The sequence below is a fragment of the Nannospalax galili genome, unplaced genomic scaffold (genome assembly GCF_000622305.1).
Source record: "Nannospalax galili isolate Female #2095 unplaced genomic scaffold, S.galili_v1.0 scaffold10, whole genome shotgun sequence".
Lineage (NCBI taxonomy): Eukaryota > Metazoa > Chordata > Mammalia > Rodentia > Spalacidae > Nannospalax > Nannospalax galili.
In genome coordinates this window covers 5,371,158-5,396,111 of record NW_008331140.1, presented here as the reverse complement: position 1 = coordinate 5,396,111, position 24,954 = coordinate 5,371,158, and the positions used below count along the sequence as shown (strand labels likewise).

The 24,954-nt window shown below is 33.5% G+C and overlaps 1 protein-coding gene across 5 annotated transcripts in view; it reads left to right on the top strand.

Annotated features, from left to right (window-relative positions):
• Dach2 (dachshund family transcription factor 2) overlaps positions 1-24,954 on the top strand; it is a 597,198-nt gene that overhangs the window by 459,258 nt on the left and 112,986 nt on the right. For all 5 annotated transcript variants that reach the window (XM_008822462.1, XM_008822494.2, XM_008822484.1 and 2 more), the window contains 2 exons: positions 3,146-3,304; positions 20,980-21,152. In XM_008822462.1, coding sequence (XP_008820684.1) covers positions 3,146-3,304; positions 20,980-21,152 — 332 coding nt within the window. The remainder of the gene's footprint in view (positions 1-3,145; positions 3,305-20,979; positions 21,153-24,954) is intronic.

Here is a 24,954-nt window from a genome sequence, read left to right as displayed (position 1 = left end):
TGCAGTTGACATTAAGACGTTTGCACATGTGTTACTAATCTCTATATATCAGATTATTACTAGTCACAGTCGGTTAATTTCTGAGCTCCTTGGCATCTGAGCATGGATATAAAGTAATCAGGTAGATTTCAATGCTAATGTTTTTCACATCTATTAATTATTAAGGAGCAAATTTTTATGCTCTGAAGAATTTTTTTTGAAGCAGCATATTTTAAAATGAAATGGGGGTCTTCTTTAAAGGGTAAAAACTCCTTCAATTTTATATCTTACAGGGTTTATACTGGGTTCAATATTGTATAACTGTATTAATTCAACTGTGAAACTAAAAATTTATTGCCACTTTTGAAAGAGATGTATCCTTGCTCTGAAGTGTGTTACTCAATATGTTAAAGCTGTAATGAAATGCTTCTTCCAATCGTGTGGTTATTAAACTAAAAGAAATAATTCTTCAAAAAAAAGAGAAGAAACAGTACATGAGGTTATCAGGAAAAAGTGATGGGGAGATATGGGAAGAGTTGGAGTGGATGAAGTGGGCATGGATTTGATCAAAACACCTTATATGCATGTATAAAATTATCAATAAATTATTTTTTAAAAGACCATAAAAAAGCAGTAAGAATTTTAGGTCAGAATACAAAATTATGTCCACAGTATTAACATGTACTAAATCCACATATAAAAAAGTATCTAGCATTTCCCTGTCATTTGCTTCATAGAAGTTTCCTCAGGGTGCATCTAAATGCAGAGACGGTAAGAAGAGCTGCAAACCACCCTCATTCTCTCATTATAATAAAGATGTTCTTAAAAAAAAAAAAAGCCTTCATCTGATGTGCTCATCCAAGCTAGTGCGAATGCAAAAACACTTTGAAATCCTCTAATGAAGTTTTAAAAATAATTCCATTCAAGTTCATTTGTTACATATGATGTAAATAACATTAGCCTAATGATTAATGTGCTATTTAATGTTGGATACAGACTAAAAGGTTTTTAATTCATAAGACAAATATTGGCATTTCTTGATCTTAGGATTGCTGAGTGCTTTTGCTGCTGTAATACAGGGTTACCACTTAATTTCAAATGCTATAACTTAGTGTCTTCTAAATTAAGTCCGTGTATAAAATCAATAATTACACTCCTCCTCTTAAGCCTTCGCTTTACAGCATCAAATAACTGGATAAAAAGAGGGAACAATTGGTGGAATCATGTAAGGTTTTCCTCTTCTCAGTGAACAGACCAAACCTCAACATGATCACAGGAATGATTAGGGATCAGGTGTATAAAATTAACCAAATTTCCTACCGTATTCATCATCAGATTAACAGAATCGTTATAGGGGGAACTGAGATTAAAACAAAAAAAATTGTCAGTACAGGTAGGCCCAAGTACTCCTCCAAATTTATGCATATTATGAAAATTTGATATTTTCTTTTCTTACCTCACCAAGTCAGAAAGTTTTTCTAAAATGTTGCTTTTTTATTAGTTATTGACTTTGACTTCAGATAATTTGAAGAGGTCCCTGAAAGTGAAAAAAATTTCAGATGTGGCACAAGAATGATGCAAGGATAGAATTGTGGAAAGCTTGTTTCAGAGATTCTGATTCTAACACGATTTTTGCTTTAAAAATTACAAAAGCTCATAAAATAATGAAATAATCTTTGATCTTAAGAAGAAATATTTTTAATATTTAAGAAGAGATATTTTTCTGAAAACTCCCTTTATAAATGTGGTATTTGAAACTAAATGTATATAAATAAGACTTTTAATTCAGAAATCTCATTTTAGGGAACTAATTAATATTAAAGGAATGCTTCACATCAGTATTTTTGCTACAATGTGGATTACAGTAGTAACAAATTTGAATTAAAAACTAAAGTCAATGATTAATAAATTAGAATACATTAACTCTGTAGATTACTTTACTCAAAAATATGCTTCCTAAAGCAACATGATAGTGTTTACAATGTGAATGGGTGTACATAAGAACTCAGTGAAGTAAAAACATTTTTAATGTTGAAATTTTGAGCATGTTGAACTATCTGATTTGTTCCTAACTAGTACATACACATTTTTTATAGATTGTTAGCAGTCTAAGGTCTAAAGCCTAACAAGGACAGGCTTTTAGGCAAGACGTGATAAAATCCCCTAGGTGGAAAAATTAATGTCAAAATTCTAGCATAGGAATGCAGCGGACTCACTGACCCCTGACTGAATGAAGAGCGCAGCAGTACAAAACCTGATGGACCTGCCCACACAGCCACTTTGATTTTAAAGCCAGAACACTATCTTGGTAAACCGAATTCAACCATTTAGTCCCATATTTACAGTATTTTACAGAATGTCCAGGGTATCATTCTGTGCTTTTTTTCCAATAATTCTATCCACAAAGTATGCTAAACGCCAGACAAACTATCTAGGACAACTATGGATCATGGCAATTAAAAAATTTGCACTTGTGAACATTTTACTACACTCTTTAGCATGGGTGATTAAAGTAAAAAGTGAAGTTTCGAGCTAGAATCTATATTTTCATATTTTCCCAGCATATTTTATATGCAAACCTAATCTGCTATGTATGAAATTATTTGCTTCTTGAGGAGTGAATCTGAAAATACTAATAATTCTGATTCATTAGTATTTGTGCACGCTATTAGGTTTTCATCAAGTGGCTGTGAGTTTGTTGAGGGAATATCAGCTTTATGATATAGCATATTAATATTGCAGGTTTGGAATGTAAGGCAATAGTGTTTACTTAATGTTCTTCAAGATATAAATGCCTCCAAAAGCTATTGATTATGATTTAATACTTACTGAGAGAGCCAGAATGGCTAGAATCCCTAGTTCATTGAACATGTTTAAAACTGTCAAGAAATACGCATTTTCAATAATAATTTTCTAAGTGTTGGTATTAATGAGTACAATTCTACAGCAGGAATTTCTTTGATAGCAGGTTTTACTATATAACCATGGCTGGCCCATTACTATGTAGACAAGGCTGGCATTGAACTCACAGAGATCTGCCAACCTCTGCCTCTTGATTGCTCAGATTAAAGGCACCTGCTACCACATGTGGATTACAAGAGGTATTCCGAGAATATTTCATGAAAAAGCTGTCCAACTGAAATTTGTTCACATAAATTTTTTTTAGGTGGAAGTGAATCCTCATGGGATAAAGATAAGATGCAATCTCCTCTTGCTGCACCTGGACCTCAGCATGGAATTGCTCATGCAACATTGGCTGGCCAGCCAGGCATCGGGGGAACACCTACCCTCAATCCACTGCAGCAGAACCACCTACTGACCAATCGTATGTATAATAAACTGACCAAATTGAATATGAGGAACAACGCAAGAGCTTCTAGATATTTTGGCATTGCTAGACTTAGTCAATTTCGGTTCAATAAGGTTTACACTTAAAAACAAATTAGTGAGCTTTTGTAAATTTCACACGCAGCTCTTAGTCAAATTTATATCCCTTCCCTCATCCATGACCCCCAACCTCCCACCAGACCTTATGTATTCCACCATACAAGTTAAATCCTATCCAGTCAAACATTTGTACCCGGATGTCCTTTGGTGCAAATTTATCCACTGGAGTGTAGTTAGCCTATTTAGAGATCATAAATAAGGCCTACTCTTCCCTCAACCAGTAGTAATCAGTCTCAAATACTTTCCAGACTAGGCCTAGCCTGCCCTCTATTTCCATTGCTCCATATAGGGCCCTTGTCTGAGTTGGCGTGGTTCCTGTGTTCAATGCCACCATTGCCACAAGTTCACATGTATAAGCTTACACTATCCTGAAAGCGTCTCTTTCCCTATGTTCATGAACCAGCCCTGGCTCTTAAAATCTTTCCAACCCCCTCTTCTTCAATGGTCTCTGAGCCGTGGGTGTGTGAGGATTAATAAAAGAGTCCTATCCAAGGACACATACTCTGCAGTCTGTTTTCTCTTAAACTAAGCTAGTATGCACCATCACACTCTGTTGTATATGGAAGTTTCACCATTATCTCTATAGGGATGCACCAATATCTCTAGGGATGCACCAATATCTCTCCACCCTGTGTTTCACTAATTTCCTTGAGTTTTAGGTGAAGAAGTTTCATTGTAGATATGTCACCTAAGACTGTGTATCTCTCAGAGGTGTATTTTCTGTATGTGACCAGTTTTTGGATCCTGCAGTTTACATCTGTTGTAAAAAGAAACTTCTTTAATGAGTGGTATATTGTGTACATGTCTGTAAATATAAGGATCCATATATAGCATATGGTAAGAAATTTCATTTGTCTAAAAATATGACAGAACGAGGGTTTTCTCTAGGATCTTTATCCTCTCCAGCCATGTATATTTGGCTATAATTACAATGCCATGCATGAGTTTACTTGCATTGAGAGGGCTTTAAGTCTAATTAGAGAGCTATTGATTACTCCCCAGATAACAATGCCACTGCTGCACCAATAGAGGTAGTTTGCTGTGCTGCCCATTATGGTTATTTGGTTTTACAACTGGTTTGGACCCTTTATTGATTTTTCTCCCTTAACAGCTTGCATTGTATCCTCTAGAACTATGATAATTAGTCTTCAAGGAAAAGGCTTCCAGATCAATTCCTGCTCCATTGTTCCAAGACCTGTGTCCAAAGTATGACCTCAGCTGCAAGGTTTTACCTTGAGCTCTGGGAGATAACCAGGACTCTGTCAATAGCCTCTGCTATTTTGGGAGTCTTTTAGGATACTCTGACCAACCATTCGAAGGGAGGTCTCTCCTGTCTGGCACTTTGCTCTTTGCCATAACAGCCTAGTTAAACTCCTGCAGTAATATTCAGACACTGCATATGTATTTCTCATGGGGTTCCCAAGCCAACAAGATTCTGCTGTCTTCCCATGCTACCTATGATCCATTCATCTCTCCTCTTGCATCCGTCCAACCTCCCTCCTCCCTCCCCAGTTCAAGGGCCTCCATTATCCTCTCCCTCCGCAGAACACAACCACCTCCCCTATCCCCCCTCTCCAAAGTTCCCTCCTCCCCCATCCTCATGGTCCCCTGCATGTCCCTCCCTCCCCACTCCGTGTCGAAACCCCCCCCCACATAACTCCTGTTCTGCAATATTTCCCTTTTGAACTCGTTCTTTCCCTTTCCCTTTGTGTATGCTTTCGAGTTTCCTGTCTCCAGCTGTTACATCAGGATATCTACTATCTAGTTACATATAAAGTATTGGTGTTACAATCTGCAAATGAGGGAAAACATATGTTGCTTGCCTTTCTTTTTTAACACACACACACACACATATATATGTATGTATATATCTTTTATAATTTTATACAACAGTTCTTAAACAAAATTAGACCCCTCTCACCCATCCATGCCTGCCCCATTTCCCCCATGGAACCTCATGTATACCACCGTACATGTGAAGTCCTATTCATTCGGGCATTTGTACCCAAATAATTTTGTGTTACTTCATTTAGTATAACATTCTCTTGTTCCATCCATTTACTTGAAATTTCACAATTTCATCTTTTCTAACTGCTGACTATAACTCCACTATGTAAATGTACCACATTTTCATTATATGTTTTTCAGTGGTGGAACATTTAAGTTGTTTCTATTTCTTAGAAATTGTGAAAAGACCAAGAACAAACATGGATGTACAGGTATCTCTACAGTAGGATATCCTTTGACTATACGCCAAGGAGTGGTAAAACCAGATCATATGGCAGATTCATTTTTAGTTTCTTAAGAGTTCTACACACTGCTTTACATAGTGGTTGTATGAATTTGCATTCCTACCAGCAGTGAATGAGTCTTCCTCTTTCTCCACATCATCACCAGCACTTGGTGTCTTTTGTTTTCTTGATCTCAGCCAGCCTGAGAGTGGGGTAAGATGGAATCTTAAAATGGCTTTTATCTGCATTTCTCTACTCACCATGAATGTTGGGCACTTTTTAAAGTGCTTCTTAGTCATTTTTATTTCTTCATTTCAGAACTCTATGTTCAGATCCATAGCCCAGCTTTTCATTGGATCATTTATTTTCTTGTTTCTTTGTTTTGTGAGTTCTTTGCATATTCTGGATATTAATATTCTGTCAGATGTGTAGCCTATAAAGATTTTCTCCCACTCAGTGGGCATCCTCTTCATTTCCTTGGTTATTTCTTTTGCTGTTCATAAACTTTGAAACTTAATGAGGTCCCACTTATTGATTGTTGACCTTAAACCCTTAGCCATTGATGCTGTACATGTAATTTCAGTCATCTGATATTTGACAAAGGTGCAAGAAACACACAATGGGGAAAAGACAGCATCTTCAATAATGGTGCTGATAAAACTGGATCTTGACTAGTAGAAAAATGCAATTTGAGCCTTATCTTTCACCATGCACAAAAATCAACTACAAATGGATCAAAGACCTCAATGTAAAACCTGAAACTCTGAGACTGCTAAGAGAAAAAAATAAACAGTACCCTGTGAGATAGAGGTATAGGAAAGGACTTTTTTTTTTTTAAAAAAAAAAAAAGGTCTACAAATTTAAAATCAGGAAAAGAAGTAAGTGTGGCTCTTTTGAAAATAAAGAATTCACATAGTAGAGGTAGCTGGAGAGGCAAGGTTGTAGATTACAAATACATGTGAGGTCATTCTGAAGAATAGCAAAGAAAGTTACCAAAAGCCACATAAACTTGGGTTTCAGATTCATGTTTTCTTTCTTCAAAATGTAGAGAAAATTTTTGATTAATTAATGACTTAAATTTTTAAGTATTTTATTATTTGAAATTTCTTTCAATATATTGATCATATTCATTCTTTCCCATTTACTCTGAGAGGCACGCCCATGTCCCTTTACCCAAATTCAATTTTGTCCATTTCTTTTTCTGAAGTCCTTTAAGCCCAATTTGTATGAGTCCATACCCTGTAGTGTGGTCATCCTACCAGAGATCATATCCTTAAAGAAAAATGACTGTCCATCTCCTACAAACTAACAATTGCTCATATTGGAATAGGCATTTTGTCAGTGCCCCCCACCCCAATCTGTGATTTGTCTGGCTTGAGCTCACACAGGTCTTGTGATTGCATTCACAACCTCTGTGAATTCATATGTGCATCTGCCCTGCAGTGTCACCTATGAACATGGTTTCCTTGAAGCGATATACTATGCCTGCCTCTTAGAAGTTTCCTGCCTCTTACTCTGTGATAGACCCTGAGCAGTGGAGGAAATGGTATGATATAAATTTCCCACTTAGTCATAATCAATTCACAGTCTCCTATTCTCTGCATCTTGATCAGTTTGAGTCTCTTAATTAATCAACATCTACTACAAAGAGAGGAATCTCTGATGATGGTTGTTAGATGCACTAGTCTGTGGATGTAATAAGTCATTAGAAGTCTGTTTAATACTATGTTCTTTTCTCGGGATAATAGTAATAAGATTTCTCCTAGTGTGTACGAACTCTCTCCTCAGGTCTTGTTCCATGTCACTGTGCTAGGTATGGGCTCCATCTTGTGGAGCAGGCCAAAACAAAGTATTTGATTATTAATGCAACATTCATTCCACTTTTTCAACAGTAAACATATGCCATATTGTTAATTTTTGTAGTTTGCATAATTCACAGCAAGATGAATTATAAATTATAATTATCAAAATTTATCATTAATATGAATTTAGATGATTTATACAAATTCAGGTTTAGATGATCTTTTCAAGGACTTAAAAGACATAAAGTTTTCTGCAGCCAAACAAGGATTGTATCATTTGCTTGTGTAAAATACTACTTTTCTTGCAAACAAGAAGTCCTAGAGAAGAGGTGGATTGTTGTTTTACCTATGGTTATCTTTTTAAAATTAAAACCCGAGATTAAAGAGAAGAATTCTGAAATATTCCTACTTCATATTTTCCAAGCATCAGAGTAAAGATCTTGTGTAATATGAATACTAAGGAGTATGTAAACAGGAACACTAGAGGAAAATTTGCCTTTGAATTCCACATACTGCATAATTAAAACATTGTAACTTTCATCGTATACAACACAAAATCTCTTTTAAAGACTTATTTATTTTGGTCATGGTATAACTAATACATGATTTGGGGATTTCAGGAACAAAAAAAGACCATACACAATTATGTCATGAAGAATGTTTTAAAGTACAGCCTAAAGACTGAATGGATGGCTCAGTCAGTAAGTTCTTGCTGTGAAATCATGAGGACATAGATTTGGATCTCTAGATCCCATGAAAAGTTTGGGTAGCATATTGGCCCTGTAATCACAATCCATGATGAGATGGTATAAAGGAGGTTCACTGGAAATTACTAGCCAATCTAGCAGAATAAGTAAGCTCCAAGTGTAGTGAGAGAAGAGCATTTCTCAAAGAAAAATGTGTCAGTGCTGGAGTGCGCCTCACTGACCAGGTGGCCTGAAAGCTCGAATGCAAGCACATGGGAATGTCCCAGCCTTGGGTAGCACATTTCCAATACTGATCATTGCCTCTGCTCTTGCTTACTCACCAGAACTTCAAGGTAATACCATATTGCTGAAGACATTACTTAAGCTGTGATAAAGCAAGGAGAAATCAAACTGGTGCTAAATTCAGAGCCTCATCTCCCCTGGCTAGCTTTCATAGTGTCAGAAGTTTCTTGGCATAGTACCAGAAAGAAAAAAAAAATCATTCTTACACAGCTGTGAATCCTGAGAACTACCAACAACAACCTGCCTGGATAGATATGCTTGCTGTTGCAGTAGTGGCACAGATGTTCTGGGAGTAACCAATCACTCTGAACTTCACTCCAAGGTCTTCTTCCTAGGATGGAGACCAAACCTCATACAAAGTATTTCTGTTTGCCAAGGCTCATGGATCATTGCAGAAAAGTGGGTGGAAAATGAGTATAAGAGCCAGAGTTGGTGGATGACCAAAGGAAACAGAGTTTTTCCAGGCAGCTGGTCAGTTTTTGTACCAACTTGCAGCAATGGTGGAAGCATGCTCAAATCCTATGAAGCTCAAACCAGAAAAAAATCCAGCATAGACATGTGGAAGTTAGTAAGAAGTTCAAATCCAAACTAAAGAATTTGAGGCCACAGATGGCTACTGAGAGGGACAGAGACAGACTCTTCCAAGCATGGGTCTCTTGATAGCTGAACCAGGTTCTAGTGGATATACCCCACACTGAAGTATTTGGAGATGCAAATTAGACACTAAATTTATATAAATAATATAAGGTCAAGGGAAGGTGCTGATAGAAAAGAGGATATAATACCATCAAACTATCCTAAATGAAAATCACAGAAATTTAATAAAATTTCTGATAAAAATGTTGAGATATATGGAAGAAAACAGTAGACCTTCAGCTCTTCCCTACATATGCACACATGTACATGGGCAACACATCTACACACATGTGCACACACAAAAATGTGTATATACAAAATAAAATAAATACAGTGTAAAGGAACAGAAGAAAAATCATTGCTAAATTCAGACACAGCAGATATTTTAGATTTATCCATTGCCATTTTAAAATAACTGAGTAATGCACTGGGATACTGGAAAACTTACATACATACATACATACATACATACATACATACATACATACAAAAAACCAAAAGATTTAAGCAGCAACAAAAACTCTTTAGAGTGAAAAGTTATACTTTAAGTGAAAAAAAACACTGTGACAATATAAAGAATAAATCTTATTGAATGCTATGGAATCAGTGAGCCTTAAAATAAGCAAATAAAAATTAGAAATATTTTTAAAAACTAAAGATAAAATTAAAAAAAAAAACAAAGAGACAAAGAGCCGGGTAAGTAAAATTGTGGTTATTTTGGTTGTTGTTCATGTGCATGCTTGCGTGTGTGTGTGTGTTGTATGTAATGTGCACGTGTGTGTGTAATAATAATAGAGATTAGGAATTGAATGGGAGTAGGGCACATGTGGGAGGAGATGGTAGAGAGCTGGTGGGGTAGAAATTATGTAAATACAGTTATGAAATTCTTTAAAAGTAAGTTTAAAGAAGGAGTAATAAGTACTATGCTGAAGAAAGCAAATGAAAACTAGGGTAACTATTAATTTCAGAGAAAGATGACTTCAGAGAATTACAGATGAAATGATCAGTGTTCTAAAATAAATGACATAACTGATCCTAATGTGTTTGTATTTAATGACAGTGTTAAATTATGTGAGAAAAAGCTGATTTAACTGTAAAGGAAATAAATGAATCTGTTGCAATAACTACTGTTAAGACTACTGTTATAGTTGGAGCCTTTAATAACCTGTCCAGAAGTAATTGACAGATCCAGAAGAAAGGCATAAGTACACAGAACTTCACAATTAAACATCTGAATCTAATAGATATTTCAGATTATTCAAACCAACAACCAAGGACTGCATATTCTTATAAAATACATTTGGAATATCACTAAGATAGAATGACAAGGAATCCAAATTAACAATTTTAAAGAAATAAGATCATATAAAATACATCATTCATAATGGAACTAAACTAAAACCAGTACCGGAATAATTGTTGTAAAATCCAAAAAAGTAGCTATTAACCAGAAAACTAGTAGTAGAATATGAATCAACAAATATTTAAGACAAATTGAATTTTTTATAAAAGAATGAAAATTAAAATACAACTTATCAAAATATGAGAACTCTAACAAAAGTAATGCTTAGAGGAAAATTTATAATTTTGAATTAATATATTAAAACAAGAAAAATATCCAATGAATAGTCCAGTTCAGAAAACCAATTTGAATCCAAAATAATCGGAAAAAAACGAATAAAATTGTATGTCAATGTAAATAAAAGTAGGTAATCATTAGAAACAATTAAAGCAAAAATGGTTCTTTAATCAGATTAATAACAATTAAAGACAGTTAAGCTAGGAAAAACACAGAAGACATAATTTTCTAATATATTTTTCTAAAAGCATTTCTAAAAGAAAATCCAGAAATACGGGCTATCATTGTTGATTTCATGGATATGAAAGGGATAATAGAAAAATACAATGAGCATTTATATGCACACATGATTTTGTATCCTCGATGGAATTTTTTGAACAGATACAGTTTACCAATTCTATAACCTGGAGGAATAAAAAATGTCAAAATTAATATTAATTAATAAAATTTAATAGACAATAGCCTTCTGAAACAGAGAACACCAATTAAAACAAAGGTCAGTTCCACCAAACACTATTCAAATTTCTACTAGTTATCTGTAATCACTTCTAGAGATAGAAGAGAAGGAGCATGCCCTAGCACATTCTATGATGTCTGCACAGCACTAATCAATTGTCCAAACCAAATTATGATATTACAATTAAGGGAACTACAACCAAATATTTGTATAAATAAAATGTAAAAATTCTCAGTAATGTGTAGCTAGTTGAATATAAAAATGTAGAAATAGCTGTGTAACATGTACAAGTAAAATATATTCCAAGTAGGCAATGGTGGCTCAACATTTAAAAAACAATCAATATAATTGGTCACATCTGCAGAGAGAAGAAGAAAAAAAAACATATTAAATGCAACATTTACTATGCCATATTATATTATGACTAAAACTTATTTTAAAACAAAGCCTGAAGTTAGTGTCCATCGTAATGCAAAGAACATATCTAAACTGCTGAGAAACTATTCCTTTAAGCTTCTCTCAGAACTGTCCCCTCCAAAAACGGCTAGGTCTTTGTTTCACTGAAAATGTATAATTAGCATGAAATGAGTAAGTAAAAATGAGACCTTATCTTGTAAGAGAATTTTGCCCTTTCTAATTCCAAGACCTAGGAAAACAACACACACACACACACACACACACATACACACACACACACACACAAAACCATAAACAGATGGTATCTATTGAATCCCATATATTGTTTACAACACATATGAAATAATTGTTTCTTGCAGAACTTTTGATACTCACCATACACACACACACGCAAATATATTATTCTAGGTCCAAGGCAAAGAAGGGCCTTGAGGAATTAAAGCTATGTTTAGGTTACAAGAGGATCTCAAGACCTAAGTATGTATGTTTATATTACCAAAAGCTAGCATAAGGTTAACTCTTTCATTGTAAGGTTAAGTAAAGCAAATTTTCCAGTTTCTTCTTATTGTTAAAGTCATTCCTATACTTAAGAATAAAGGAAGTAAAAGCATGAAGCAAAATGCGATAGGCACTCATAATATACTTATCCGAAAAACAGGAACAAAAGAAGACTTTAAACTTGACAAAGAAGATCTACAAAAGGCTACTGCTAACAAGATACTTCATGTGTGTAACTAGAAACTTTTCTCCTCAAATCTAAAATAAGACAATGATGCCTCCTCTAACCATTGTTTTATTTTAATTTTAATTGAGCTTTTGTAATTTCATATTACATTTCTTAATTAAATTTAGATCCCCTCCTCTACCCATGCCATTCTTATTCATCATTATACTGGAGAACATAAAAATATAGTTTAATGAAAAATTGCCATAAAGTTATATTTTTTGGGAAAGATGAAATTGTCTTTCTCTGAAGAAATTCTAACCATTGTTTTATTTTAATTTTAATTGAGCTTTTGTAATTTCATATTACATTTCTTAATTAAATTTAGATCCCCTCCTCTACCCATGCCATTCTTATTCATCATTATACTGGAGAACATAAAAATATAGTTTAATGAAAAATTGCCATAAAGTTATATTTTTTGGGAAAGATGAAATTGTCTTTCTCTGAAGAAATAGGTTGTTCTACGTAAAGCAGGTCAAAGAATTCACAAAATGATCTTCTAGACTAATAAGACAAAGTTCAGAATTTTAAAAAATTAATATAAAAATCAGTGGTTTTCCTATTTTTCAGCAATGAAGAGTTTCAATTTAAAATGAAGAAAGAAATATAATGCATATAAATTTTTCATTAGCATAATTATTGAAAGACTTAGGTATAAACTTAATATATAGGATCTATAGAACGAATACTATAAAAATATTGAAATATCAAAAATTATATAAATGATGTTGTAGTCTGTGCTCATGGATAGAAAGGCTTAATGATATTATAACATAAATTTTTCCTAGGTTGTAATATAGATTCAGTGCAATCCCAATTGAAATATAAGAAAATTATTTTCTGCATATTCACAAACTTATTTTAATATCTATATGGGAAACAGATGTCCAAATAAACCAACACAATCTAGAAGAATAACATAGTTGGTAAACTGAGCATATTATATTTCATAGTTTATTTGACAAACAGATCAATGATATATATTGTAATACTCAGAAATATACTGGCACAAATGTCAATTGTTACTTTATGAAAGAAAATACAGTATAATGAAGAGAACATTTTTAAGAAAATCATAATGAACAAGAGAAAATTCACATTTGAAAATAAAGGCATGTAGGCAGAGATTTTTCAGTCTTACCACAAATTAACTCAGAACAGATCATGTATGTTAGCATAAATTGGAAAACACTGAAGATAAGCGGATAGCATCCTAGAAATACCTAGGTGGTTTTGGATATGACAGTACATTTTAGATAAATCAATGAAAACATAACCCTTAAAATAAAAATACTTCATAAGTTAGATTACATTTATATTCAAATCTACTCTGTGGCAGAAAATATGTAAAGGCAAGCCCTAGACTGGGGTGAATTGTCTAAATGTATGTATGTTAAAGAACTGATTATATATATGTGTGTGTGTGTGTGTGTGTGTAGTTTCAAAATTTGGAAAAAAAATAATAAAACATCAACAAATAACTGAACAGAAACTTCATCAAATAAGACATACAGGGTAAAAGTAAATTTATGAGAGACATTTCCACATCATATATCACTAAGGATTTGTAAATTAAAATGAGATATCCTCTACACTTTTGCTGGAATGTGTAAAATTCAAACTCTGTCCACTTGCTTACAAAATTATAGAAAATATTCCAACAGGAAAATATTGCATTGCTTGAGAAAAATAGCAGTCACTTTAGAAGTCATTGTTATGAATATTTTATTGAGTTTTTATGCATTTTTCATACGTCTTGCCAAACAAATCAAGTTTTCCATATTTTTTCAAATGAATGTAAAACTTGCATCAATGAAAACCTACACAGTAAAGCTTATAGTAACCTATTTATAATTGCTAAAAGTTGAGTACAACCAAGACATCCTGCAATAGGTTAAAGGGTCGGCCATGATACATAAATGCTATTAAACAGTATAAATAAAAATAGATGGCCTATAAATCCATTAATTGACTTGAATAAACCTTATATGTAGATATCTAAATGAAACACAAAAGTTTGTGAAAGCATAACTGTGGTCGCCGGCTGTGGCTGCTCTCCTCTGGCTATGGTCGCTCTCCTGCTCTCTCAGTTCCTCCGATCAGTTGTCCGGTCTGGATCCCAGGGCTGGTGAGGAGTCTGTGCCAGCGTTGCCACATTCACATGCAGGAGACCAGGTTCAGTGACAGGCAAGAAAATACGGGCTTATATAGGGGTAATAGTCCAATCACAATACAGCATATGGGATCCCTTATTAGCATGGCAGACTAGTATCCTATTACAATCTAGCAGGCCGGATGCCCTATTAGCATGCTAAGTTTCAGTTTCTCTAAGTTTCATATTCCTGGAAACCATGTGACTTACATAGTGTTCTCTCTGATAAGAAATAGTAAGCACTGCATTCCAGCATGATAGGTATGTAAAGCAAAAGGCAAAATCAGTCACAAGATTTTCCATAACACATAACTACTGTATGAGTGTGACTATGTGATATTTGGAAAAAGCAAATCTACAAAGAGAGAACAAAGTTCAGTATTTGCCAGAAGCTGGGTGGAGTAGAAAGCTTGACAGGTAAAGCATTTAATGTATTGGAACCATTCTGGTATGATAGTAATAAATAGTAGTAAATATAAAATGTTACAAATTTTTGAAAACTTGAGATACACATCAAAGAGTGAATTCTACTGTAATCTGTGGAACTTAATACACATTTATAAGTCATGCTATGCAAATGGTAAGAATACAGTACAGCAAAATAAGAGTAGCATCTTTCTGTGCCAGCAGAGTTGGAGGTTTTATATAAAAACATTTTTGCTTTTTTTCTGTAAACCTAAAACTGCTGTAAAAATAAATGATACTATCTGGGTGTGGTGGTGCACGCCTTTAATCCCAGCACTCAGGAGGCAGAGGCAGGCAGATCTTTGTTAGTTCAAGGCCAGCCTGGTTTACATAGTGGGTTCCAGGACAGCTGGGGTTACAGGGAGACCCTGTCTCAAAAACACCAAAAAAAATTCTACTAATTGTTAAAAAATTTAGACAAATAAAGAAATTGGGTTAAATATAGTGTTCCAGAGAAGTTAGGAATATATGGAAATGCTATGGTGAATTACAACAGCAGAAAAATATAAATAGTTTTGTGGATTACATTTCAGGATACAAGCAAGAATACAATGAAATTTCAAAAAGCTTTGGATAAACTCAAGAAGCATGTGTTATCTTGTAATGTTAGTAAGAACTCATTGAAAGACTGAAAACAGGATGGACGAATTAACTGAAAAGCTTAAGTAGAGCAGTACGGAAGATAGGAATGATATTCATGGGAATGCTGCCTGGAATCACTCAAGAAGTAGATAGATACTGCAGAAATAAACATGAATGGGAATAAGTTGATTTGAGATTGAGAAGGTCAGTTGGAGAATTGCTGAAGTTTGTTATGTTACTGGCTAAAAGGAGGTGGCATATGACATTATATAAAGATGATAGGAGGTGCTAGAATACCAAGGCACAGTAGAAATTATGGTTGTAGTAAATAGCATGTCCTAGTGGTTATCAGGAATGAAAATACCCATTTAAGTCTATCTACATAGCAGGTATGTGAATAAGTGAGGCAGATTTCTAGAGTCTTGTGTAATACTGATGGATTTGAGTATAATGCTTTTAGCTTTGAGAAAAGATTGACTTACATAATTCAGTATTTGCATATGCTATGCATGTGGAACTGATGTGGAATCTCCATTAAACTGGGCTGTAATGTAAATATTAGCTTAGAGTCTATGGCATTTTAACCAATTGACAGCTATTTCAGGTTTGTATCTCAAAGTGTGAGTATTAAGTCCTTTATGGTTATTTGAAATGTTTGAGGAACTATATTTTAAAAACTGCAAATAGGCTGTTAAATTATGGTTGTAGTTTTCATTTAGTTTGAATGTCAATCGAACCTTACGTAGGAATATTTCTTGATACAGCCAGATTGTGTTTGGATGCTATTGAACATCCTTGGTGAATGAGAAATGTGATATAAATCAAAAAAGGTTTATTCAAGCATTTGAATGGTAATGGAAGATAGTGATAGTCACTTTTCATCCATAGTTTAATTAATTTGTGATTAAAATACTATGCATATTTAGAAATATTGAAGTTGAAAATTATATTGTATTTGTGGTGAGAGACATCATTAGGTAATTGATAGTTATTATATGGAATATAAAGTAAATGTTTTAAGAAAAAAGATATAATTAATTATTATGTTATGTAATTCCTCACCATTATAGTTTGAGGTATATGATTAGTAAAGTATAAAATACTTGTACATGTCAGTAATTTTTTATGACTAACTGAAAATGAATTTCTATTGTAAGAAAGTGTTTACACATATGAGAGAGATTATGTGATCTTTCTATGTCTGGTTCATTTCTCTTACCATAGTAACTTCCAGAATTATAAATATTTAAGAAGATGGATATGCAGAGTGTAGATATGGTTCCAATGTTTTCACTTTGATTACATCATCGTAATATCACTTTTTACCCCTAAATATATATGTACATATAATTTTAATGCATATTAATTTATATTAACACTTAGAAAAGAATCTCAGAGAAAATAATTTCTAATTAATTGCTATTGATTATGCAGAAATGGATTAGGGAAAACAAGTAATTGAAATGAGGACTTATTTTGATTTTTGCAATAAGAAAAAATAAAAATGCTATAACCATCGTTGTAAGTTCATACGAGCAACTTCAGGGCCATATGGAAATCTCAATTTCCTTGTCATCACCCAAGACCTCTAGCTTACAGTCTTTTTGCCCCCTTTTCTGGAAAGGAAGAGTTGATTTTCTTTAAGGTAGTCATGCTACATAGGTTAACGAGGCTCCAGTGGAGGAACTCACACCAAAGGATGTTTCAGAACACAAACTTGCTTAGATAGACCTAAACATATATGACAGAATGTATGAAGTCCAGTGCTGGGGAGGGCTATGAGGGGTGTAGATGGGGGAGGGTGTCTAAATATGGTCAAGATGTATGAACGTTGCAAAATTGAAAAAATAAAATAAATACAGTTTGGTAGGGAAGACCTTTTTGAAATGAATGTCATAAATGTAACACTGAGTCTTCTCAGATAAATTAATAATCCAAAAAAACCCCAAACTTCATGGCTAATATATTGGTGTGGCACATTGTTTCTAAAATGTATTTGGATTTAGTGAGCCATGCATGAACACTGATAGAGATCTTTTTTTTATGTTGTCTGGTATATAGATGGTAGCATGGAAAAAATGTTTCCTTTCTTGAGTTTCCTGAATAATTTAAATTTCTAGTTTTGGGGGCCCTTATGCGAGTCTTATGACTACAATTTGTGACTGTCTTCAACGTGGAGAGAGCTGTATTTAGTTAAAACTCTTTAATTGAGATGTTCATTTTTTTAATTTACTATTTTTATTTTATGTGTGTGCGTGTATTGCCTGCATTATTTTTATCTTGCATGAAACTCTACTACCTGGAAATGTGTTTTATGGCAATGTGCTCCCTCTGTACTTTAAATAAACAATCATAATTAAAATCATAAAATTGACCTCAAATAAATTAATAGCAGTTCTTTCCTCCATCCTAAAATAAAGTTAGGTTTTATTTAAAATTAAACTCATGGGACTGGAGAGATGGCTCAGCAGTTAAGAGCACTGAATGCTCTTGCGGAAGACTCGGGTTTGAATCCCAGCACCCACATAGGCATCTAATAACTGTTTGTAACTCCAGTTCCAGAGGATCTGACACCCTCTTCCATCCTCCATGGACATTGCATGACACAGGTGTACTTATATATATTCAGGCATAACACTCATACACATAAAAATATAAATAAATAGAAAAGTAAACACATTTGTTTAAAATATACTATTAGGTTGAGTCTATAAATGTTTTGTTTCAGTTACAAAATCCATAGAAGTCAGGAGACTAATAAGGAGCATTGGGAGTGGGGTTAATAGACTCAGATAGAATGAAGTGCTATAAAAGGTTTGGAAAGGGGAATAATAGGATATTGATGGTTAAATGGGGTGGAGAATGGGAGAGCAGGGCAGGGGAAGTAGTAAGAGGAGGGAAAACTAGAACTAAGGTCTTTCGAGAAAGTCATCTGGAAAACTACTAGTAGAGAAACTCCTTGAAATATATACATGTAGAATAAAAAAGAGTTTAAATTACCCTATAATGGGGATTCAATAACCATAGCAGATACCACATGCTAGCACATAAAAAGTCCAATGCCAGGAATGGGCTCTGTACTTCGAAGCTGCTGACCAGGAACGTGGTGGTCCTATAGAGCCTGAAACAGTCCTAGTTATTGCATTGATTTTGGCTACCTGCTAGAAGTTGACGGTAAGTCCAGACTCCTGAAGATACTGCATTAATGAGTTGCAGAACAAACAAAGGGGAATCAAGCTGGCATTGATCTCAGTGATTCATCAATTGTGGCTAACTTTCATCATATCCGAAGGGGCTATGTATGATACTGGAAAAGAATAGTAATCATCACTTTTACACAAATGTGAATTCTGTGTCCTAGAATAAAGACTGTCCTGGCATGATATGCCCACTGTTGCAATAGTGGGAACAATTCCATGGGCATAGTCAACCACTGTCTTATTAGATTTAAAGCCACTTCACAAGAGTGATACTGTTATCAGGACCCAAATCCGGGGGTTAGATAGGTCACAGGCCATAAGCGAGAACAGAAAACGATTATTTTGCTAAATATACATAATATTACATTGAATCATAATGAATTGTTGTTGTACTCATAGATTAGTGCATCTTTCAACTCTCACCTGCACCTGAGAGGTTTCTTCTTGCAGCGTCATTTAAAACAGACACACAACTGGCCAACGGGCAGAGCATAACACACTACGGAGTGCTCAGTTCTAAGTGGAACACCTATTTCACAACCTCTCCTTCCAAGGCTCAGTGATCATTGCAGAATGAGGGGAAAATAGATTTTAAACACTGTAGAAGGTAAATGAATACCAGAGAACATGTTGACACCATAGGGTAGTTACATATATGAATCCACAGCACTTGTGACAGCACATAACAAAAACTGTGCAAGCCCAAGTCTAGCAAAAGCCCAGCATGAAGGGGGAAGTTGGACAAGACACTTCAGCCTTAGCACAAAATATATAAGATATATTACCAATTCACAACGCTTGGAGAGAGAGAGAGAGAGAGAGAGAGAGAGAGAGAGAGAGAGAGAGAGGAGATTCATTTTTCTTTAAGGATGTGACACCTGCTAGGCTGACCAAACTCCAAGGGATTGATTCACATGCAAGAGCATCTGAGCCACACAAATTAGACTCAGTAGGTCTTTCTAAAACAAAAATAATAATGTAGGATAAAACACATTGTATGAAATTCTCAAAGAATAAATACAAATATTTTTTAAACGAGATGAAATGGAGAAAAGAAGGGAAGAAAGAAAATGGAGAGACAGAAGAAAAAACATTCACAAAGTGGAAGAAAATTGATTCTTAAGCATATGTTAAAGTGATATTATTACTGTTGCTACTGTTTTCACAAATTCTTTTTGGTGTTTTCTGAACTCCCTCTTTTAGCTTTTTGTTATGGCATGAGCAGCAATAAAAAGAGAAGATATGAAAAAGAGAAAATTAGATATTATTAATATTTTATTATTGTAAGTTGGATCAATAAGTATTTTACCTATGATATCATTTATGTAGTCTATAATATATTTTAAAATATAGGCAATGGTGTTTTAGATCATATCCTAAAGATAATTGGTTTCTCAGCTTGGGTTCTAAATAGGAGAAGACAGCAGGAGAAGAAATACTTTAAAATACATTGTAAAATGCTATAATTTACTTGTAATTATACTAATATCTGTATGGTTAGACTCACCTTCTCTAGCTTGTGCTCAAAGGTACTTCTTGTAAAAAATTCTCAATTTGGTAAACAGTAAGCAGATAATAATTTTATTTTGCTACATCGTACACAACAGCACATTTGATGCCATCACAAGTAGAATGTGGATAATATTTGAGTTATTCTTTAAATTATCTAAAATGTATGAGAATTATTTCAGTTTACCTAAGAAAACATGGAATTCCTAGTACTATTAAACAGTATTGATATTTGTTATCAAAATGAAAATTGGGTTGATATGTCAGCATGTAACTTATTTGTTATTAACAAAGACTTCAAATTAGTTATAAGTATTCATTTTATTCAATTATATGTAAAGGGTTTAAAAATCCGAGGTTATTTTTCATTAATAATTCTGATTCTTGGACAATCTATACCCAGCCTTCCTATCATCCCTATTAAATTTCTTAAAGAAAATGACATACTAGAAATTGTGAGTACATCACTGTATTATAATGATTAAAATAAATGTTACTTTTTCAGTTAGATGCAATGTTTGGCTTAAGTATATTTCTTTCATTGTTTGGGTGGACAACGAATAATAGCATCTTGTAAATATATGTGGAGGAAATATAAGAACATAGTGTATACATAAATAAAATCTGTGAACATCTGAATATTTGAAGGTATAAAGCAATGTAAAATTTTGTTGATCTACTAATGTCCCAATCTGTTACTAGAATACAATAAAACAATTTTAAATGTCAACAAGAATGAATGCAGATGCTTAAAGAATCTTCCTAGTACCATAATGTAACAAGTCTAATGTGCACTGTCTCTTTTAGGTCTGGATCTCCCATTTATGATGATGCCTCATCCCCTACTTCCAGTCAGCTTACCTCCTGCATCAGTTGCCATGGCAATGAATCAGATGAATCATCTCAATACTATTGCCAACATGGCTGCTGCAGCCCAGATTCACAGTCCACTCTCCAGAGCTGGTGCCTCTGTTATAAAGGTAGGAATCATTATTTTGAAGACGAAAAAGGTGTTATTTACGTATAAACTCTGATAAAATATCAGCAGTACCACTAAATCTCGAGTAATAACGCAAAATTCATTGACTCAATTATTATACAGTGTATTTGAGTTTGAGTTCTGACTAGGACTGCCAGGTTTTGATAGTGTTTGTGTTTTTTTTAAATATTGCCACAGATCTCTCTTTTATTCTGATTTTGTGTCTTGAAATCAAGCACACAGTGTGTCTGTGCCTCTCTCTCTCTCTCTCTCTCTCTCTCTCTCTCTCTCTTTCTCTCTCTGTGTGTGTGTGTGTGTGTGTGTGTGTGTGTGTGTGTGATGGCCAGACTAATCACTGTGAAGAAGAGTGAGCAAAAATCATTCCAAATTGTGGGATGATACAATATAAAAACTGTACATCATTTGGGAGTTTGAGAGAAAGTTGTGAGATATGCTATGCTGTACCATGTTCACACTGTCAAAGAAGCGTTGGTCCTAAATCTGGTTTGCAATGTATTGGCTGAATGTGCTAAATATGACTCTTAACTTCTAAATGTGTTTCTTTAATTGTAAAATGAATACTACATATATAATCTTTCCTACTTATGTCATTGGCTGACTGGAAATAATCTCAACAAAATAACTGTTAACATAAGGTGGAGAACAATAATGGAAGAGAAGCAATATCAACCTCTGGCCTACACATGTGCACATACACGTGTATGCACAGTCATGTACACACACTGCATACATATACAAACAAAAATTAAAAATAAAAGCTCAGCAAGCAAACAAATATTTATTATAATTTATCATACACATTTTATCAAATATTACAATTTTTCAAATCTTATGGCCATTCTGTAATGAGAAACAAAGCATATTCTGTAATTGCTCCTTCTGTTTCCTATCATAGCACATGCTCCATTCTTTTATTTCAAACAGCAGATGAACCAAGCTATCTCATATTTTTTTGGTGAAGAAGTAACTTAACTTTATATAAGTATTATATATTGCAATAAATCAAGGAAATGTATAACACATACTTACAGACATCTTCACATATTCTCTGACTTTCAAAAGCTACCAATCAAATATGAGTTAAACAAATAATTGACTTTTATTAGCGATACAAAGGGATGGATGACATGAGTAAACATTATAAAAATAAAGAATGACCCATCCAAACAGGATTTTCGCTGCTTGCATTAAGGGCCAGAGAGATAGCTCATTGGTTAAATACATTTGGTGGACTTCCAGAGAACTCAAGTTAATTAGTAACACCCATTACAGACAGCTGACAACTACCTGTAACTCTAGGTCCAGGAAATCTGAAGCCCTCTTTTGGCCTCCATGAGCACACGTACACACACATGCATAAAGGAAAATAAAAAAAAATAAGCCTTAAAACTTGACATTAAATGTAATCTTATTTAAGTACTGTAAATAATCTTATATTAATCAGAAATTATGGGCATTAAATTTTTATTCAAAAGATTTTTATTTTATTTATTGGTGTGCAGATATGCCATGGAATACATGTGGGGTTAAGGGTATAACTTAAAACGATTAATCTCTTTCTCCATGACGGGGGCCCTGGAGATCCAATTCAGGTCCTCAGGCTTGGCATCAAGTGCTTTTACCTACTAAGCCATCATGCCAGCCATAACTTTAAAAATTTTAACTAACATAACTTAAAAGATATATTTAATTCAAATAACTTTTCACAAAATTTATCTCCATATCTAATAGGCACAAGTCCCTATTGAATAATGGCAGGGAAATGATTAAAGCCTGGCCAACACATTGAGCCTCTATCTCAAAAGGAAAATAGTGTCTTTGAGGGAATAGTGAAAACCTTGGTTTTAAACTGTCAAGTTTTGTTTGTTTTTCAAAATGCTATTGTATAAATAGTAAAGTTACATAATTTAAAATAATAATGGATAGAAAATGCTATAATAAAACCCAAATAATTTTATAATAAGTATTTGTATCTTAATTTCATTCTCCTTTCAAAAAGTTATTAATATGACACCAGTTATATGATACCTACCCAGATAAACACTAAAGTTACATTTGTATTTTTTTTAATATTTTATTTATTTTTATTTTATGTATGTATTGCCTGCATGTAGGTAAGTGCACCCTGTCAGAGCCCCTGGAACTGGAGTTACAGACAGTTGTTAGCTGCCATGTGGGTGCTGGGATTCGAACCTGGGTCTTCTGCAAGAACAGCTAGTGTTCTTAACCACAGAGCCATCTCTCCAGCCCCACATTTGTATTTTTTAAAAATGTTATTTTTAATGACATTATTAGTGGCACAAAGACTCAAATTTCAACCTATTAAATTTTTAGGCATTGGAAAATTATATATGTTGAGAACTTTTCTAATAATACTTGGAGGTACAGAAGCTATTCATGCCAAACCAAGTTTTCTTCATTTACATTACAAGGTATTTTGTGTTACTAGTTTAATATAAAATATATCTAAATTGTCATTGTTATTTTTTTACAAAGTATCTAATTTAAAATTATGATTTCTTCTAAAATATGCAAAACTATGAAGTTTAACATTTAATATTTAAAAGGAAATGTTATAATTATGAATTCAACTTGTTTTTAAGAAACCTATTTAATATTTGGTTAAGTCTGAAGTCTGAATTCCTTATTGAGTAACTAATATAATCCATTTAAAACACAGATATAGAAATATCAAACTTTGACAGACAAAATGAGAGTTTAATAAAAATTACAAAATGTTAATGTGTTGTTTTAAATTTGTAAGTAGTTACACAAAAGCTACCAAACTATATACAATAATTTACATTTTCCCTGCTTCATGCTTAAAATTCTATTAGCAATTGGTATACTCTTTTAGAGTCCATTTATTCAGATTTTTATAAGGACGGGAAACCCTTTTATTTGTTTGTTTAAAATTTTACTTAGAAATTATAAAATTTATAGCAAAATGACAAGTAGTTCAATGAACAATAAAGATATTATCTCATTCAGCATATCCAACAAATTAGTATTCAGGAATGTCTGATTCCTACTGAACTATTGATCAATCATTGCATGAAAGAGACAACAGTTAGAAAGTTATGGGACACCAACAATTGTGACTGTGAAAATCTGCAAATAATATATGTTTTATATTGTGACAGTCTGTTTTTCTTTGTATGAATGCTCATAGTCAGCAGTTGGTGCACTTAATTGTGAATGTGCTACTTGCTTAGTAAAACAGTGTTGAACACTATATGCAATAAAATCTGAAATTCCTATGATAGCTTAATGAACTCAGTGTTTTAGATCTCATATTACAGCTATTATCCAGTGATGTGCCTGTAAATCTGCTCTTCTGAAACAAAGGAAAATTCAACTGGAAAAAAATACTGACTTAACATTTGCCAATTTTTGTAATACAAATTATTTCCCATGACTGATTCCAAGTTATCTGCACAAAACTATCTAAATCACACAATTACTGACTATCTAACAGTTGACTGGACTGAATAGGCTCTATGATAATGCATTTATGTTAAAGCATTACTACCAATATGAAATCTTTGCAAACCAACCCCCTATTGTGAATTTCCTGAATGCCAATTAAGGGTAACAAAAACTTTTCCAATTATTTTGTCAATCAGTTTACATTCCTTCAGAAATATAATAACAAATTTAAAATGTGGTCAATCACCATAAATTAAATAACTGGCTTTTGGATTTAATTTATTTCTGTCTTTTGGTATAGAATTATCTCAGAATTGAAGATGGTTATAGATAATTAAATTCAAACAATTTTC